This window comes from Corvus kubaryi, unplaced genomic scaffold, assembly GCF_017639235.1.
Source record: "Corvus kubaryi isolate FWS band 111438036 unplaced genomic scaffold, C.kubaryi_AGA036_p1.0 37398, whole genome shotgun sequence".
Classification (NCBI taxonomy): domain Eukaryota; kingdom Metazoa; phylum Chordata; class Aves; order Passeriformes; family Corvidae; genus Corvus; species Corvus kubaryi.
In genome coordinates, this window is record NW_024581137.1 from 13,590,075 (window position 1) to 13,609,421 (window position 19,347).

The following is a 19,347-nucleotide window of genomic DNA, read 5'->3' on the forward strand; positions in this document are numbered from 1 at the left end:
CAAAAACTTTGAAGCTGGAAACAAAAAAAAAAAAAGTGGAGGATATATTTCTTTAGTATAAATGGCTTTCTACATCCAGCTTAGTGATCTTCTTTGAAACTGAGGAATTGTGGCGTGGAGAACTGATCCAGCCTGGAGGAAGGAGCAGTCCTTTTACAAGGACTTTGAAATAACATGCCAGAAGTTTCTTCGATGTAAATGAAGCATGGCAAATTGTTTCAATTAGCAACACTTAACACATAATAAGTGTTTTTTGAGGTTTGGGCTGCATCCATTTCTTGTCTTAAAGAATTGCTACACTCCTGCACACAAACCAGGCTTTATGCTTCTGGGCAAGATGAATCTTCAAAGATCCAAGGGACTGCTTTGTTCCTTACTTCATTTGTGAGTGCATTTTGTATACAGACATGTGCATTTATCCTGGTACAACTGCTGCAGTTGCTCACAGCTCTAGAATGAGTGCCATGATGCATCCTGTCAAAGATACTCCAACAGAGCAGTGCTCTCAGCACACAGCACGTTTTTTAGACATGAGGCTAGAAAAAATGACCTCGCTTTCTGTGAAGTGCTTTATCAGGAGAAAATGAGGGAAAATGTTTTGGCAGTATCCTGTCATCTTTGCAACAGAACTGTTTTTTTTTTTTTCTAGCTGGAGATCATTCGATTTGAGAAAGTATTATTTAGAACTGACTAAATGTTTCATGTAAAGTATGTGCTCCCCTTTTTATTTATTAATTTTTAATAATTTTAAAAATTAAATTATTTTTCATTTGAAATTGCATGTATTTAATATTTAGTTTCCTTTAATATTTACTTTCTTTAATTTATTTTATTTATTTTAAATTTTATTGTTATTTTAGTTGTTGTTTGCTATTGTTGGTTGCCGTTTATTTTGGAGGCTGCATCCTTCGGTGGGCTGGTTTGGGTAAATATGGAGAGAGGTGAGGGGGCACTTCCCTTTCACCTCCTTAAATTAAATGGGGACAGGTTTGGGTGTTCCTCAGGAACCCTGGGCATGGTTTTGCCCGAAGGGGATATAACCTTTGCCAGTTGCCATGATGGAAAAAATATCCCATATTGGTCTTTGCCTTAAGGGCTAAAATATGGCAGACAGAGCCCATATGGACACTTCCCTCCATACATGAGATTAATGGTGGAAAAGCAGCTACTAATTACATGTGTAAATCTGGTTTTCTGCACAGAAGAACCTGTCCTTAAATGAGATTCACCGCTTGGTCTCAGGAGTGAGCCGCAGACTCCTGAACCAAATTGTTTTAGCATCTGCTTCAAATTCATCATCACAAATGCTTTTTATTTAAAAGGTGCTGTGTGGTTTTTTAAAATAAAGGAGATGCAAACTAGTGGTGTGTTCTTCCTCTCAAAATGCTACTTTTATTTAATTGCTGGCTTCTGGAAAAAGTAACCCAGGAACAAATGCACAGAGGTGTTGTTTTATAATACAGGGTTAACTACAAAGGGGAAAAAAACCCTACTGCTCTACAGTTTAAGCTGCTAAGTAGAGTTTTGCTCATACTAAATTCTGCATATGCATTCTGGGGCATGACAGCCTGAAGCTTTCAACTTTGAAGACCTGGACATCCACTGGCAGCTTCTCCTGAGGCAGAAACTATCAGTGTTAGGCTACTTGGAAAAATGTCCCTGCTCCTGATTTCCTCAGAAATGAGGGCTTTAAAGGAAAATGCTGTGATAAATATTTTTGTACAAGAATTATCATTTTAGTAAGATGCAAGCTCAACAGCTTGAATCTTTATAGATTCCACACTTGCATAGTAAATTAAAACTGTTCTACTTTCTGCCAAATCAAACCTGTTTAGATACTTGTTAATTCCTTTTACAGCTGAATGCTTTACCCATTCGAAAGCTTATAAACGGTTAATAGGTTTTCCCTTAGTTTCCTTAAGTTAATGAGAGTTTATTTAACAAGAGGCAAACCCTAAAAAGTAACCAAAGGCCTAATAAAATATTCTGGTATGATTGTTTGGTGAACATTTTATAGGTTAATCTTTCGGACCAATTAAAAAAAAAAGGCAGCACACAGTTAGATCTTCCTCTCTAATTTCTCTTCTTTGGGCTATTGAAGAACAAATTTCTAAGTATCTTAAACCAGCCTGGCAAGGCATATGGGTTCAAGCATATGTCTAGTATCCCAAAAGATGGTATTTTTCCTTGCTAGTCAAACATCTTAGGAAAATGGGCAATTGAATATATACTTATGTATTCTGACATTTTATATATTTGGCTGGTCAGCTCTGTAGGTCAAACTCTCTCATGTTCTCCTTGGGTTTTTATGGTCACCCATCTAGGTTAAAGGACAAGATACAGCTTCAGCTGAAAGGAGTTTATGAATTTCTGTAAGAGCGCTTCCCAATATAGCTTGTGGGCAATGTTTAAGGAATCTGTGCCCAGTTTATGTCTGGGAAAGTAGCGCTTCTGGACCTAAGACAGCTCAGGCTCCAGAGGTTGAACCATGCATCAATGAAGGTGCTCAAAACACCACTGAAAAATGGAGTTTTGTCATTACCCTCCTTTCTTTTCCTACTGTCTTTGTCTGCCTTTCTCACCACATTTGCAACCAGCGAAGTTCAAGATAGAGTTCTCCAGAAACTGATTCTTTTGGTGAATGTTCTCTCAGTGTTAGGTTATAAACCTCTGTCTACAATATATCTCTTGCTCTAGCTTCACCTGAACCTGCCTGGAATGCAGCAAAGCTGCTGGGTGAAGTTTGCTACAGCAAGGTCCCCAGGTTTCGCCACAGAGCAGCCACAAAGCTGCTTCAGCACTGAATGAAGTGGCAGTACTTGAAGTAGTTGACGTCTCAAGTAGCTGGAGAGGTACTTGGGAAAGCATTAATATATGTTGGAAAAACTCAAATTAGTCTGGAAAGTACTGCTTCTCTTGACATGAATGACCTCTTGTATAAGTAACACCTAATTATACACCAAATTAGGTGGAAGGGTGCAGAACAATAACCCAGGTCCATGGATGGTGCAATGAATCATATCTCCACCAGTAACCTTTTTCCAAGGTGCTTTTTAAACTTTTTTCCAATCTGTACTTGCTTCACTAACATTGACTGTAGTAAAAGCATCTCCACCAATTCGCACTGTGCTTTAGGTGGTGCAGTGGTCACGACTTGGTGGCTTTCTGGCACTGAGGAGCAAAACAAAGGAGAGACATTTCCCTTCCTGCCACCTCGAAGTAGAAAATGATGATGAGAATAATGCATCCATTCACTCTTGAAGGCTCAGATATTGATTTTAATTTTAATCATTAAGCTGAAATTTAGGGCTTATTCTGAGGGTGGAGATTTTTCCTTTGTGTTTCCTTTTGGGGTGATTCCACCTCATTCTGATATATCTTAATTTCCTGATTTTAAGGTCCAGAGCTTTGCAGCCGTCTCTCTTACTTTTTACCCAAACTGAATGCAACTTCAAGTCCCTGTCTCTGGAGCTATCAACTTTAATCCCCAAGGAGTGTGAGTTCAGGGCACTGGGAAAGGGCAAGGAGAGCAGGAAAGGTGTTGATGGCCCTGCAGGGAAGGTAAGAGGATGGTGACCACAAGGCAATATCTCACTACTGTGAGCTCTGCCTCACCTGATGCAGCCAGCTCCTGAGACTCAAGACCAAGATTTTCTAGGGACCTCCAGGGTCATCCCAGCCCCCTCATTAGCACATTAATCAAAGGCTGAGTTTTTGCTTTGCTCTCTGCAGTTTGGCCTTCAGGGCTGTCTGCTCTCCTTTTTTAATGGACATTGATCACCTGATCAAAGTCATGAGGTGGTTTTATATCTGGCTGTGAACACTACATACGTCTGTAGTTTCAGCAGGCTTAAAAATAGGCTACTCATATGGCCTGGCAAACAATTCCTATGAATGTTTAAAAGAAGGCAAAGTTCTCAGTAATGATGATTTCTGGCTGCTTTCAAGCTTTCCATATTTTATCTGTAAGGTGTTTTATTCCCTAGTACTGTGCTTTCAGGATTGTTTACCTTTCTCCAGCCATACACTTCAACTACTTGCTGTGTTTGCATTATTTTTTGGTGCACACATTTTAATTTAGGAACAAACCACACTAATTGTTGTTCTTCTTTTTTGAAAGCAAGTTTTGTTTCCAGGCTGTGTATAAAACTTGTCGGTCACTCTGTAGGTACACATCACCCCACCCACGCAGCTCCTTCCAAGTTCTCACAGTTCAATGGAACCAATTGTTTAACCCTGTTTATAATCAGTGCGATTTCTTGAATGTTTCCTAAAATTTGACTGGTTTAAGGTCTCTTGGGGGTTTGGCTTTCTGCTCTAATGTATTATAGAACAAAGTCTGGGAGCCTACCTCAATAAATGTGTGTTGCAGCACCTCTGTGCTGGTGCTGGGGCAGGTGTGACCTGTGCCATTGCCCATCTCCTGGGGTTTGGATCCCCATGTCAGCATGGCTTGACACTCAGGGGCTTTGGATCAAAGCCTTCCCAGTGGCAGAGCAATGTCCACATTGCACATGAATCTGGATGAAATTCAAGCTGCCCTTGGACTGTAATCTGCTCTAACAGTAAAGCAAATCTGTCACTGCGGTTGAGCTGATTCATATCTTCCATCTATGCACTCCTCAATTGTGTGTTTGGATTGAATATTGAATATTTTAAAAATTATTTCATTTGCTTTTTGGTGATTTGGTGGAGTTAGTTTCCGGTTTCCTTTTGGTTGAATAACTAAATGAAGTTTCAGCTCTTGTCTCCTGATCATAGTTGGCAGAGCAGCAAGACCTAGTTAGGATCTAGAGCTCTGGCAGCACTACAGTGTGGAAATCACATCCCACAAGGGATTATTTTATTGGCTTTCTTGCTAACCTTTTTCTGTAGGAAGGCTTTTACATGACAGCTCATCCAACAGGTGTCTGAGGTCATCTGTCTGCTCCTGAAGTGCGCGTTTTTCTCCTGTGACTGTAGAAGAGAAGTAGGTTATGTAGGTAGGATCCCTTGCTCAGTGGCTGTGTTTGCACAGAAGTTGACGGGACCTCTGAAGATCCCCAGATTACACCTCCTGCTCAGAGCAAGGTCCCATTGGCCAGGGCCATGTCCAGTCAGGTTTTGAGTACCTCCAAGGGTAGAGGCTCCACAGCCTCTCTCAGCAATCTGTGGTAGTCAGGGTCTGACTACCCTCACAGAGAAAAGGGTGCTCTTCTCTTTAAGCAGAATTTCTTGTATTTCAGTTTGTACCCATGCCTGTGTCTTCACTATCCTCCCCCATCAAGCATTTAAGCTAAGATCCCCTGAGCTTTCTCTTCTCCAGGCTGGGCAGTCTCAGCTCTCGCTCTCTCTCACACAACAGCTCCCCAAATCCCTTCTACTTCACTAGGTCCTTGTCCCTCCTGTACTGGGGAGTCCAAACTAGACCTGGCACTCCAGATGTGGTCTCACTGCTCCTGAGAAACACAGAAGCATCAAGCTATTGAATGTCAGAGACCTCACTTTTGGGATCCTTGTTAATGGGTGTGATAGAAGTTACTGACACTGCAGTGGGAAACCAAGCTGTCTGTGGGGCATTTCTGCAAAGCAGCAGGGGTTGTAGGTTTTATTTCCCCTCCTGCATTTTCTTTTACAAGCTGCAGTGCTTCCCAAACTGTTTTCTAAACACAGCTTCTTGAGGCACATTCTCCATTGCCAGGTTGGCAAGTGTCTTGGGTGTTGTGTTCTCTGTCCCAGGCTCAGAGCCAGCTTTCTAACACGGCTGAGGCGAGAGCAGCCATGTTCTGAGATCAGCAGCTGGCTTCACCTCTTGGCAGCACACCATCTTGGGTTTTTCTTTCCTTCCTGGAGGGATGCTGCAGGCACTGGGGTGCCTTGTGGCTGCTGCCAGCACGGATGACCCCAGGCCCCAGCACAGCAGGATAGGGAGGTCACAGGGAGGTGATGCAGACACTGACCTGTCTGCACAGCACAGGACAGAGTGGAGAGGCTGCCAGTTGAGAGGCTAAAATGGTTGTGATTTGTTTTCAGCTGTATTTGGAACAGTCTCCAACTGTTACCTTTGGACTCCCTCTGGGTGCTTCTATATATAAAAGCAATAAACCTTTTTTGTTGTTTTGGTTTGGGTTTGTTTTGGTTTGTACACAGTAGCCTGATATCCTCTCTATCTTCTATCCCCAGGGAGTTTATTTTCATGCTCTCCATTAGTTTAGTGACACCCCAAGCTGGTTTATATTTATGCTCCCAGGGGTGTTTTGGCCTAGCCTTATTTGCTGAGTCTCACAGATCTGTACTTCTTCCCTGTCTATGGTGGTTTCTGAGATGGAGAAAAGTAACTGTAATTTAGCTTTTTATTTTATTTGTAAAAGAAGAGACTGACAGTGGGGGTCAGTGCTTACACAGGAGCAGGAGCAAACAGTAAAGCCTATAGGAATCACAAGACTCAGTGGTTCATGGGCAGAGGAGGTCTTTCCCTTTGGAGGTTCATTCTACCAATGGTCTCATTCCACAGCCACAGAGGTGGGAAGTGTGTTCTCTCCGTGTCAGGCAGGAGCAGAGGTGTTGGGGGAAATGGAAAGCCAGAGTTGTTGTTGGTGTTCCTTGCAAAGGATGACAGGGAGAGGGTGCACCTGATGTAGAGAGAACCTCTGGTCTGAGTAACGCCCAGGCTGAGTGGAGACGCACAAGGAGCAGACATGTGGGGTTGGGTTTCTTGTTAGGATTACTACCAAGTCCCACAAAAGTGTTCAAAGCTTGAAACAAGCTTTTGGCTCACAACTCCCAAATTCTTACCTACCTTTGCCTGCCCAGCCCTTTCACTGACTGAAGCCAAAAGCAACCTGGCTGCTGAGGTGTGTGACTACTGTGCTGTTCTGGCCCTCCTGCAGAGGGAGAGTTTGGAAAGGTATTACCTGTTTTATGGTTTTAGCCATTTCACTCTGACCCATTTGGTCCTTTCTTGGACCTTCAGGTAAAGACCTAGACCAGGTCCTGAACTTTCAGACCAGGGTGAATTGGGCTGGGGGCAATCAGTGGGGTGGGTTAGTGCAGCTCTGTTGAAGTCAGCTGTGGATGGCATAGTGCTGGGGGAACTCCTGTAGGCTCACCCAGTAACTTTTATTCTTTTGTTTATATAAATATATGTACATTTCATGTTTCATCTTTCCTCTGCTGTGTCACAGAGCCACAAGCAGCTGAGCGTTGCCATCAGTGGCACAAGGTCTTATACAACATCTATTTTTAACAACATGAGGTTCATTAGGGATTGCAGGCATCACAATACATTGATTCAGACATGATCACCTCCACATTTCCTTTTCCTGGGGGAAAGAGCTGAGGTTTTGTTCCATTAGTCTGCATGCCTTTGGCTGAGACCACACTTTGTGGACAGCATATGTTCCACTCTGGCTTGAGTGCCAAAGGATTTAATGGAAGATCAAAAAAGTGATTCCTGTCCTGGCCCCCAGCAGATAGACCATGTGTGCTCGGGACAGTTTCCCTATGGAGGCAGCCAGAATCCCCTGTCAATCCCTCCATCCTGGCATTCCCTGTGACCACAAAACACATGGTGGGACACAAAAAACAACATTGCTGTGGTAAGCAAGGCTGAGGAATCTTCTAGAAATTCCTTCTCTTTAGCTTTTCAAAGAAGATTTCTAGTTCATAATGTACAGTATGAAGAAGATTGTAAGAACAATATCAAACTTATAAATGTAGCACTGAAACAACAAGGTCAGTTCTGTCATCCTGGATCCAACAAGTACAGCAGGGGCAAAGCCATCCTTCCCAGTGCTCCTCCCAGCTTCAGAAGAGCAAAACATCTATGAGGAATGGTGCTGGCAGGAGCTTAGCTTTGTGAAAATAGAGAGCAAGAGAGATATGAGCAAGACATCTGCTGAGAGCGACTTGTTATTCTTTAGATTTGACAGATTGACTCCTTCATGTCCTCTCTGGGAATATCCTTTGGCATCCATCTCCATGGCTGTTTTTCAGATTCACACTCCACGCAAAGATGGTCCAGCTCCAGCACCCACAACTTCCCTGAAGCTCAGCATTGCCAGGGTCCATGGCTTTCACTCTGTTCCTTTTTCGTTTCTGGGCCCCCATAAAAGCCCTCTGTTTTATTTCTCTGACCACACATTTGTGTTTTAAGACCTTGTGGTTTATGACCAGTCAGGATTAAAGCCAGCAACACTTCCAGCATTGCTGCTTTGCCTTCATGTGTATCTCAAAATATGGAGGGAACATCTGCCAAAGGAACTAGAGGATTTGTACTGAGACAAGCTGGCTTGTAGGGTGTAACCATGACCCACAGCAAAGAGAAAACGTCAGGAGCAGGGTCCAAAGTAAAGCTCACTGGAGGGCTGTGCAAAAGAGACCTAATTTCACATGTGGTCCTGCAGATGTTGAAACTTCACAGACTGGTGTGAGGCACCATGTTCTACATGGATGGTCTTGTCTCCTACATGGGACACTGGAGAGGAGGAAGAGAAGGAGGAAGAGGAGGAGGAGGAAGTCATCACCACCTCAGTGGGTGAAGGAGAGGGACTCTTGGTGCTGATGCAGCTCTGCTCATTGCAGAGGAGGTGGGAGGCAGCTTGGGAAGGACTGGCTCCATACTGGGATCTGAGATGCCACCTCTCCCGGCACCACTACTGCTGCCAAACAGGGCTGAGGGAAGGACCTCCCTTCTGGGTTAGCCTGTATTTCAGAATGAAATTTCCCAGCAGCAAGGGAAGGGAGGAGGGAAATCTTATTTTCTTATAAAAGGATTCCTTGCCTGTATTCTGTGTATGGCATGTGACTGGGATGATAATGGGCAGGAGGGGGAGAAGCCTATAAAGTGTATTACAGGGTGGGAGGCTCTCACTTTCTGCTTTTCCCCTCTGTCTTATCTCCAGCCTTCAGACAGATCCCTGGAGCTGCTCTGAAGAGAAAGAAAAGAAGGAGAAAGCACTCCAATCACACTGACACAACTCCATTCCTTCAGCAAGCTATATAGATATTTTTATTTTATAGTCATTTGAACAGTGGAGAGTTTGGCAATAATGACAACCTCAGAAGCATGCACTCTGCATTTGTGTGCGTGTGTGTGTTTCCAGCTTGGCTCAGACTTGATATCTTGGAAGACCTAACACCATGCTGCTTTTATACAAAGCAGCAAAAGTGGAATCCTGTCCCATGGGCAGGATCCTGTCTTGATACCTCCAACCTGGAAGTGCAGGGTGTATGACCCAAACTGGAAGGGTTATTACCAAGCACTGGACAGCAAAGGACCACTGATACCTTTTAGCCAACAGCCAGCAAAGCTTTGTTAAGCTGCCAGGGTGACCTGCACTTCTTTCCCACCATTGCTGTTTATTTGTTTTTTTTTTTACTTTAAACCTTTTCTCAGTAAAAAATCACTGAGGTCAGATCTTCAGATGGGCATGAATATATTGGCACAAACAGTGCTTAGCAGATTTATGTTTGCCAAGGACTGTACCTGGACCAGCAAAGACTGGACTAGTTCATCTGGGTTCCCATCATATAAACAGGCCCGGTCATTCCTAAGCTGCTGGAGTGAGTTATCCTGGGGCTTGTTTTCAATACATAGTTGTTTTTATATAGCAACATATTCCCTAACAGTACTACATTAATGTTATTTATGTAATACATACATCTTCTATTTCCAATAATATAGTTGACTAACTATGCTCCAAGTCATCACTGTTTCCCCCTTAATACTGTAGCACAAAAAAAGCTTCTGATGGGATTTTTTTCAAATATCTGGCAATGGGTCTTGCTCTTCCACTGAAGTCAGTGAAACTGGCTTCTGGCTGGTGAGAAAAGGACCAAACATGCCTGTAACTTGCCAAGTTATTCATGAATATAACACGACTAGTTGGACAACCTCTTGAGCAGCTGGTACCATGCCAAATAAGCCCAATGGTATCTCTCAATGCAAAGCAGGAGTAGCTCCCTCTGCCCATTGAGACAGGACCTTGATCCTTACAAGGCTGAATTGGGACACTGTGAGGAACAAGGAGCTCCCACAGATTGCTGCCAGGGCTTATGGGGAAGCAAAACAAGAGAAGAAAGCAGAAACTGGCTATGCTGGTGTCCCAAGAAAGCTCAGCAAAATGGGAAAGGACACTGCAGAGTGACAGACCTGGGCCACCGAGGCAGCTGGATGCCAGGCTGGACTGCTGCACTGTGCCAAAACAACTGAGCTGTCCTAATAAATTCCTGTGTAAAAAAATATATCTATAAATCGTGCCTTAGGAAGAGCAGTGCAGCTGCGCACAGGGCTGGGTGTGGCCGAAGGAAATGCTCTAGCACTCTATAACCCGACAGCGAGCCACGGCAACTCTCTTTGCAAAGGGTGACTCTACTGGAACACGTGCATGTGGGTGTGCGATGTGCATGGACGTGTACACACAGCTACAGCTTCATAATCCTGCTGCCCAGAGGGTACATCCAGGCTGCGGCAGGCAGGGGGACGCCCCGCCGCTACACGATCATGAACTGGCAGATGTAGGGCAGCTGCTCTCGGCACTTCTTGTCGAACCACTTGCCGATGGCGGTCCCCGACAGAGCTGCACAGTTTTCCAGCTTGCCACCGTCGGGCTGGGTGGTGATTTCAGTCTCCCAGTTCTTGTAGCGGATGGGGCTGCCCGTCATGTCGACCCACTTGCCCTCCGCGGCCATGTCGTTGAGGCCCAGCCAGATCTCGGCCTCCGAGCCGATGCTCTTGCGCATGTAGTCGTAGAGGGCATCGTTCTCCTCCCCGTTCTGGGGCGTGCTGAGTGTGCCGCCCTGAGAGATGCAGTTTTCGCTGGCCTCGTGGTATGTCTTGGTCTCCAAAAATGCCAGGAAGCATTTTAGGTGAATTTTGGTGCCTTTCAGGCAAACTGAGAGGTTACCACACGAACAGAATAAAAAGACAGAAAGAGAATTTGGTTTAAAAATGATGCCCAGGAAGAAGCAGCAGCAGCAAACCCAGTAGCCAGGCTGCAAACTTAAATTTTTAGGCTGCACAGTGACCCTTGGCAGCATGGGATTCCAAGGGCCCTTTTCCCTCCCATGCAGGGCAGTTCACAGTCATGGGGACATGCCCTCCCCCTCTACAAACCATTGGGTAAAAGGGATTTTCAGGGTGCCCTTGCCACCCTTCTGGGCTCTGCTGTTGCTGGAGCAGAGGCACAGCATGGTCCTCCTGCTCCTTGCCCTGGCCTTGTTCTTTCCCAGTCAATGCTACTCTTTCTCTGATGAATTTGTTGGAAATAAGGTTTGTCATGGCGACCGCCAAGTGTTGGAGTGTTTTGGGAAAAGGCCTGCATGCCAATTAAATCATCTTAATTATGCAAGATGAAAAAAAAGTCTTTTTTAATAAGCTTTGATCAGAAGCGTTGTGCTTGCATAGCTTGAGGTCTTCAGAGGAAATTACTACTTGCCTCTGATTTTAGTGTTAAGGATATCAATTTATTTTGTTTTTCTTTAAGCTCTAAACCTTGAGAGTGTTGGGTACTGTAGCCAAACAATACCTAATCAGAGCCACACATTAATATCCAGACCAATTACTTCTCAATGAATGTGAGCTTGGAACTAAAGCCTTGATTTTGCTTGTGTTCCTTTTAACGAGAAAATTCTCCTTAATTTGCATTTTCATCTCATTTCTGCTTCATGTTTTGCAAATCCTACTCCTACTGATGTCAGTGGAGTTTGCACAGAATAACTATGGGGCATGTCTGGAAGATGGACACTTTGGGACTCTCCTCAGTGTATGTTTAATGAAGCAGGACTGACCTGCAGTGCAGTTCCCTGGGCAATACCATGGTATGTATCAGAGATCAGGTCGCCATTTCACTGGGGTTCACACAAAAGAGTAAACTGCATTTGGTTTAAGCACAGACTAATCCAAATCCCATCCCTCCACCTCATAAAGGAAAATGAACATCTGGCTTAGCACCACAGGAATATCCATAGCTGTACCAATGGGAAGCAAGTGAAGAGGGGGGCCCCACACAGCACAACTCCCATCATTAACTGCCTGAGGAGGAATTGCAGAGACCCACACTCTGCTTTGATCCCCCAGCCTCTCTCCCCATGATGGGCTTGTTGCTGTGGGGTGCTTGGGCATGTCTCATCAAGACGTGTGGAGCAATTGCAGCCACTTTATGAGCAGCTCCTCTCTCAAAGCAAAAGCCATGTGTTCTTCAGCAAGCCCTTTACCTGTCTGGAGTGCTTGCTTTTCCTTCAGTAGAGCAACCTCCTGAGAGATGTTGTCAATCATGGCCTTCAGGTCTTCAATCATTTTGAGGCTCACACCATCTGTTGCAGGAATCAAAGAAAAAGCACAAATATTGGTTTCATCCCAGGGGAGGCAACCAAATCTGTTCCTATCATCAAAACGCCATGTTTCTTTGCCCTCAGAGAAGGTTAAACAAAAGGAATCCACAAAGACAGCACCTGTGTCCCCTTGCACATCCATCAGAGCGTTTGCTTGACAGCCTGGTTCTGCTATCAATAACAAACTTGTTTTCCCAGTTCAGGTTTTGGGGCTGTGCACTCCACGGGGCTTCCTGCTGCAGGGCTCACCCTTTGGGTTGCCACTGCAGTGCTGGGGAGGAGGTCACATGCATGAGCACTGCGAGGTGCAGGCTTGTCTCTGGCACCCCTGTGTAGAGCAGTCATCTGGGGTGGTGCTGCATTGGGGTCGAGCTCCCAAAATGCAGGAGCATACCATCTGATGCTGCCCTGCCTGAACAGAAGTCCTGTCACACATGAGTGTTTTGTGGGCAACTTGAAGCTAATGATGAAAAGGATTTCTTTTTTCCGATTCCTCAAAAACATGCTCTATCTGTCTTCACAGCACACCCTCCTGGCTTCCCTCAAACACCCTAACACATGATGTTCCTTGTATGCAGTCCTGGCTGCACCCACCTCTTGTCCGCTGTCACTGGTGGATTGGTAGGAAAGCATTTTGCCCACCAGGCTGATGTTCAGCAGGAAGGGGCTGGAAGGGCTGCAGTACCTCCATTAGATCTGCCTCTGCACCACCAGGCACCAGCCTCTGCCCACCGACCACACCATCCTTTGGACCATCACAGCTGCCTCTGCCTCATCTCTACCTTCATCACCCCCAGTGTAGGTATCCAAACACTGTCCAGAGCTGCTCTCCTGCTGTGAGAAGACGCCTCTTTGGCTGGGGAGCTGGGTGCAGCTGGCTACCAAAGCCTACATCTTGCTAGGTGTGTTGCTTCTGCAATGGCTCCAACCAGTTCTTAATCAGTACTTGGATTTCTCCTAGACTGGAGCAAACTGACCATTTACACCTTGAAGGTGGTGGGAGACTGGACATTGAGGCAATTGTATGCCTCTAGTAGTTCTCACGTAAGCATCTAGTAGCTCTCATGGGGTGAAAGGAAAGGGGACAGCTTGCCCATGAATGCAGTTGGAGGGGCTTCCTTAAGGGCCAAGGAGCTCAGGCACCAAGCTAGGCAAGTGGGGAAGCAGCTTGGATGCGGACCAAAACCACCAACCCAAGATTACATGGTGCCATGAATATGAAAAGCCAGACACATCAGGAGCAGGGCATTAAGCTGCTTTACTCGTTGCTCAGTTAATTTTAATGGATTCACTTAACACTGAGGCACTAGATATTATTTTGCTGCCTTTGATGAAAACACTTTGTGGGAAATGGCTAATTAATCGTGGGGTTTTTTTCCATGCAAGCCTGTCTTGCAGCAGAACAAATGTTCTAAGGTTTAAGTAACATCCAAAGGCCATGGCAGGACACTGCCAGTGACTCTTGCTGGGGCAGCTCCTTACGGTGTTCCAGCTGGATTTGCAGGTGGGTTCCCACCTTGAGGGTCCCTGCCATGAGAGGTGACATGTCTCCTAGATAACCACCTAGAGTCCCTTTTCAGTACCTCATTTCCAAATCCTGGGCCACAAGATGCTCCTGCAGCAGTGCATTCACTGGGGTGTCTCATGGAGAGCCAGGACTGGTTAACTCACCCTTCAGCTATAAAGTGAGGACCATGGCTACATCAACAGACATTGTGTTGTCTGTTTTATTGCCACGGGTTTTTGTCTCGGTGCTGTCATTTCCTCAAGGCTCATCTCCTGAAGCCTGGGATCAAGCCTGTTTACAGTTTGGGTTTTCTGTGACGGAAGCTGGTGTACAGGACGCTGATGCTCCCGTGGGAGCTGGAGTGGGCCCTTGTGCAGCTCACTGTGAGCAGCAGGATTAAGTGTGGGCAGAGGCAGGATCAAAAGGAGACTCACAGAAGGATGTGGGACGCAATAGTCTGTTGGTTTAAAAGCCTGACCAGAAATGTATTTAAAGCTACAAATGGGAGCACTCATCCATTCTAATTATATGGTGAATAACAAACAAATCCCTCTGTACTTAATTTTAATGTTTTAACTATTCCTGTATGAAATTTGGATATATATATATGGGCTTCTTAGCTTTGCCTGGAGATCCAAACAGCTATCTGTCCCTCAGAGAAATGAGCATTGCTCTGGTTCACAACGGCTGTCATCAAACCTCTCTGGCCATTTCTTCAGACACCAGGCATTTCCCCAAATGTACCAAGTGGAACAGTAAGGTCCCATATTGCAGTCTGTCCCTGGATCAAAGGAGGAGACTGAACACACCCACACTGGATTTATAGCAGTGTAAATATTCACAGACGTTTTCAGAGAAGAGCACCCAGACAAGAGTACACCGAAATTTTGGGCAGTAGGTGGCATTAGGAGTGAAGCCCAAATTAGTCCCTATCCACTGATTTAAGCATCCGGACTCCGATTTCTGTTTCCAGTTACCTTAGAAATACATATGAGAGCTATGCAAAGATGCTCCTTTCCGTGACCCCAGCACCCCATGATGGCTGTGACCAAGGGGAGCCCCTCTGGGGCTGGTGCCTGCACCCCAAGCCATGGGGTGTCAACACTGGCAGGGATGCCTGTGCCTTCCTCCCCTGGCCATTCTTTTGGATGAGACATCCAGAGCTGCCAGACAAGGGCAAATCCCATCTGTGCCCCAAGACATTGGGGCTCAGGGAGAGTTTGCTGAGCTACTGCATTTGGAACCATAACTGGGGAGTAATTTGAGGGGGAAAAACACAACAGCAGGAAAAGTGAATGTGCTGTCTCAGCATTTTCTAAATACTGTGGTTTGGCTTTCTCAAATTGAAATAGCATCATTTTTCATTCTGATGCAGAACCAAATGTAAGCAATAATTACCAAAAAAAAAAAAAAAAAAAGGAAAAAGAAACATAAAAAGCTTGGCTCAAAGCAGTGCTTTCTTTTCTAACATTTTCGGTTTGGCTGTACAGATTAAAAAAATAATTCCAGCCAAACACCCCAACCCTCCAGTGGCTTTGCCCTGCCTGACCCTCCCAGGCAAAGTGCAGGGGTGGAACCAGGACCGGGGTACTAGAGGCCTGGATGAGGATGGGATGGGGCCATCCTGCCACTGTTTAGAGCAGAAGTGGCTGAGCCCTAGTCCCTGTGGTGGCTGGGCAGGCAGGCTTGGAGGTGGAGAGGGGCTGGAGGCGAAGACGAGTTTCATAGGGGATTTTTAGCACTTTTTTCCCTCTTTTCCCACCCCCTGGCACTGGTAAAAATCTGAAAAATATTAACCAAGAAATACTGGAAGTTTCCAGTGAAAGCAGGGCAGCTGATCCCCTGTGGGGCTGGATGTGACTGGTCAAAAATGCCAAGTTGCTGGGTTTTTCCCTTTTCTCCACACAAAATAAGACCTCTCCTTTGAAAAGGAATTCTGAGTAAAACCTGCCACCAGCTGGTCCAAATGGCTTGATTTTCAGGACACCCCCCTCAAAAGTTTTTAAATCAGAGCCGCATTTTCCTGTCAAAAAGGTGATTTTTCTCCTACCTTCTTGTCACTGATCTATTACAAACAGCAGTTGCAATGACGCCTAGAGAAAACCAGGATTTCTCTAAGAAATGTCTCTCTCCTAGTACCTCCAGTGAGTCCAACGCATGTATGTGCCCTATATGAGCCCAAGGGGGTATTTTTTGCTCTAGAAAACAGTCACAGACTGTTTTCTCTGTTATTCCATGTCCTGCAGAATAAGCAGTTAATTTTGTGAATTCATAGAAAGATCCAACGGGAGAAAAGGCAAAATTTTCTCAAAGATGAAATTTGACAAAAATAGCCACTGGGTGAGTGTAGAGAGCAGCCTGGCCAAGTGAATTCCAAGGATGCCCTCTTCCTTGCTCCCCACTTCATTCCAAGCAGGAAAGCGCCTGCCAGAAGCGGTCCAAGCCCACGAGACTGCGGTCGGACACATCAGGCAGGCAGGCTCACATGCTGCTTCCTCACCTCACCTGCCTTCTCCTGTACTTAATGTGCATTGAGTCAGAAGGAGAAAGGATGGGACAGGAGGAAAACAGGAGAAGAAAAGGAAAAACAAACCCACGAAGGAATAGAAAACCCAGGTACCTTTGTGTGTACGCTGCTGTCTGTCAAGACTGAGTAGACAGAGCTCATGTCTGGTGTGAAATACACCCGAGGCCAGCGTTTTTAAATGAAGAACCTTGTTGATGCTTAAAGGATTGTATGTTTTCTGCCTGCTTTTGTCTCCAAAATTGTCTGTCATCTGCCACTTACTTGCTTCTGAAAAATGAATGGGGGGGGTGAGGGGGGGGCTACACAAAGGGAGAGTTTAGTAGAGGAAAAGTTTGGGATAAACCTTAGAGGGAACATGAAAAATGAGTTCCCTCTGAAATTCCGACCAAGCTGTCCCAACAAATTTATTCAAGTTAGGAACCCACCAAAACCGTTTCAATACTCTCATTGTTTTACAGAAGAGCTACACAATCATTCCCACGGAGGAGGCTGGGAGGAAACCACTTTATTAGGTTTTTAGATGCTTTTTCTGAAGTTTCACTAAAGCACTGTTAAATGCCCAAACGAGTGGGCTGACTGCAACCCCCCCCCCAAGCCCTGCAAGTCTTTCTTGCAGGGAAGGTGCCGCTGCCCCTTACCTTTCTTGGCAGCCGCCGGTTTTTGCCGGACTTTGCCGTTCTGCTGGCCGGAGACCTGGGACAGGGAGAGGAGGCAGAGGAGGAGGCAGGCTCCCCGGAGCGCCATGCCGCTGCCGTCTGGTCCGAGCGGAGCTGCAGTGGCTCCGCTCTGCCCGCACACAGCCGCCTGGACACCGGCTGGAGTCAGGAATGACTGTCCCAGCAAGCCTCCCGCTGAGCCCGGGCCAGCGGCAGCCTCCCGGCCCCGGGGGGGGGGGGGTCAGGCGGCTCCGGCCAAGGCTGAAAACCTCCCAGAGGGCTTGCAGCTCCTAGCACGCTGCTTGTTTTTGTTAAAAACAAAAAAAAAAGAAAAAAAAAAGAAGAAAAAAGCCGGGAATGAATGTACCGACAGTCTGCTAAGCTAAACATCAGGAAAGGCTGGGAGTATAGCTGGAACGATTTCCTAAGGCTTTTAGCAAAATGCCACGAGTTTGATCTCGTGTGTCAGCGATGGCAACGGCAACGTGAGGTGTGAAACAGCGCTTGGGTGGCTGAGGGGACACAGAGGGACCACCTGTCCCCCGCCCCTCAGCAGGGATGCCCGTAAGGAATGTGCCGGCACCAACAGAGGCAGAGGGAGCACCTGGGGGGACTGAGCACCCCGGCTCCCTGCTCACAGTGTAGGGTGGCTCTTACCCCTCTAAAAAGCAGTTCCACTGTGGCTTTGATAGGGTCGTCCCGCTGTCATTGCTTCTCCATGGGATGAGTGGGACTTGGGATAAGGGGCACATGTTCCACAAAAAGCCATTCTCCCAGAGACCCCTTTGCACGTTCCCAGCCTGACTTCTTGGAGCAGCTGGGCTGTGCTGAGCAGCTCTGCAGCCTACACTAAGCTCTGCAGCCTACACCAAGACCACTGACTGTTTTTTGGGGTGGTGTGGTCCTTCAGCAGCTGCAGCACAAGCAGCTAAGTCCTTCCTGCAGGAGGAAAAGCAGCAGTTTGAACAAGTGGAGGAAATTCATGTAGAGGGAGGAGAGGAGGGATGGGCATTTTGAAGAACAAAGTGCTCCAGACATCAGCCATTAATCTTAAAAGTTTTCTGATAATTTAAGGCAAGATGCCACCCAGAACAATGTGAACTTCTGGAGTTGTAGGAACATAAAAAGTCCAAGATAAACTGGGATGTGACCAGAAAAAGAGCTGCCATTAAGTTAGTTTGGCAACCATGGTGTTACCCTGCCTTACACTTCTACTGAATAGGGAAAATTCCTGCCTTGATGTCTTAGCTGAACAGAGAGCTCTCTTGCAGTCCCAACTTTTGAAGCATAGGAGGAGCAGTTTGATTTTCACTGCCCTTTACCACATGCACCAACTGTCACTCAAATTTAAACTGGAAAATACATATTTTAGGGATTTACTGTTCTCCTGCCTGGACTATCCCAAAATGGGATGGATAGAGCCCAAGAAATGGCAGACACCTACATACACATACACGTTCCCTTTCCTTGACAGTTGAAAGTACTTTTGGTAACTCAGTACCTCCCAGTTTTCCTTGGCTCCAGATATGCTTGCCTGCCTTTGCTTTGATTCATGTGCTGCCAAGCTGGGGAAAAAACCAAAATGCTCCCTTCGCTACTGCCCATGAAACGGATGGCTGTGGTGTGGAGTCTGACAGCAGTCCCCAACCTCAGATTTCCGTGTGGCTGGGGCCCACTGGAGTTTTGCCCAGCTGAAAAAAGAAGGGCAGGGTGGCTTTCCACTAGTCCCTGAAGAACAGGTCTGCACCAAGGGGGCCCCTCCCTACACCAGCCAGCACGTCCTGTGCTGTATGCCACGGTATTTTTTCTTGAAAAATGAGAAAAATGAAAATAAGTATACTCAAAACACTTGTCTCCAGCTGTAACACCTATCCACAGAGAGCGTTGCCCCAATTCTGTCCAATGTAGACTGAAAATAAGAATCCTTGACATGACAAAAGCTCATAAACTCCCGCCAACCCAGCTGATGGGAGCAAGCAGAAATGTTGCTGCATTGGATCCAGAATGAGGATGCTTCAGAGAACAGCCATCCCCTGCCCAAGCTCCTGCTTAAGCCAGAGGTTCCAGTTAAATAATGGGACTCCCAATGGCCATTTGCTCTTGAGATCCTGATGATTCACGCTTTTATGTAAGAGAGGTGTGGGAGGTTAGTAAAGGTAATCCTTTTTATTAGATGAACTAATAGCCCTGGAAGTCATCAGCAAAATTATGCCAAGAAACCAAGGTTTTGTCCATGACTTTAGCATCTGTGCAATTACAGATTTTACTTCCCACTAAAGGCACTTTACTCCCTGGTTTCAAGCCCGGTCTCCTGGTTAGAGAGCAACTCCTGTTAATTGCCAGGT

The 19,347-nt window shown here is 46.1% G+C and overlaps 1 protein-coding gene across 1 annotated transcript; it reads right to left on the reverse strand.

Annotated features, from left to right (window-relative positions):
• Positions 1–8,966: 8,966 nt before the first annotated feature.
• CLEC3B (C-type lectin domain family 3 member B) lies at positions 8,967–17,270 on the reverse strand. Its single transcript, XM_042043718.1, has 3 exons — positions 16,985–17,270; positions 12,196–12,294; positions 8,967–10,874 (listed from the first exon to the last, which is right to left on the reverse strand). The coding sequence occupies exons 1-3, from the start codon at positions 17,088–17,090 to the stop codon at positions 10,474–10,476; spliced, it is 606 nt and encodes a 201-aa protein (XP_041899652.1). The 5' UTR covers positions 17,091–17,270; the 3' UTR covers positions 8,967–10,473.
• Positions 17,271–19,347: the final 2,077 nt, after the last annotated feature.

Excerpts from the sequence above, each read along its gene's own strand:
- CLEC3B (XM_042043718.1), bottom strand. The coding sequence starts at position 17,090 with ATGGCGCTCCGGGGAGCCTGCCTCCTCCTCTGCCTCCTCTCCCTGTCC. Across the intron at positions 12,295-16,984 it reads ACCGGCGGCTGCCAAGAAAG|ATGGTGTGAGCCTCAAAATG; the intron begins GTAAGGGGCAGC and ends TTCCTGCAACAG. Across the intron at positions 10,875-12,195 it reads AAAGCAAGCACTCCAGACAG|TTTGCCTGAAAGGCACCAAA; the intron begins GTAAAGGGCTTG and ends GTAACCTCTCAG.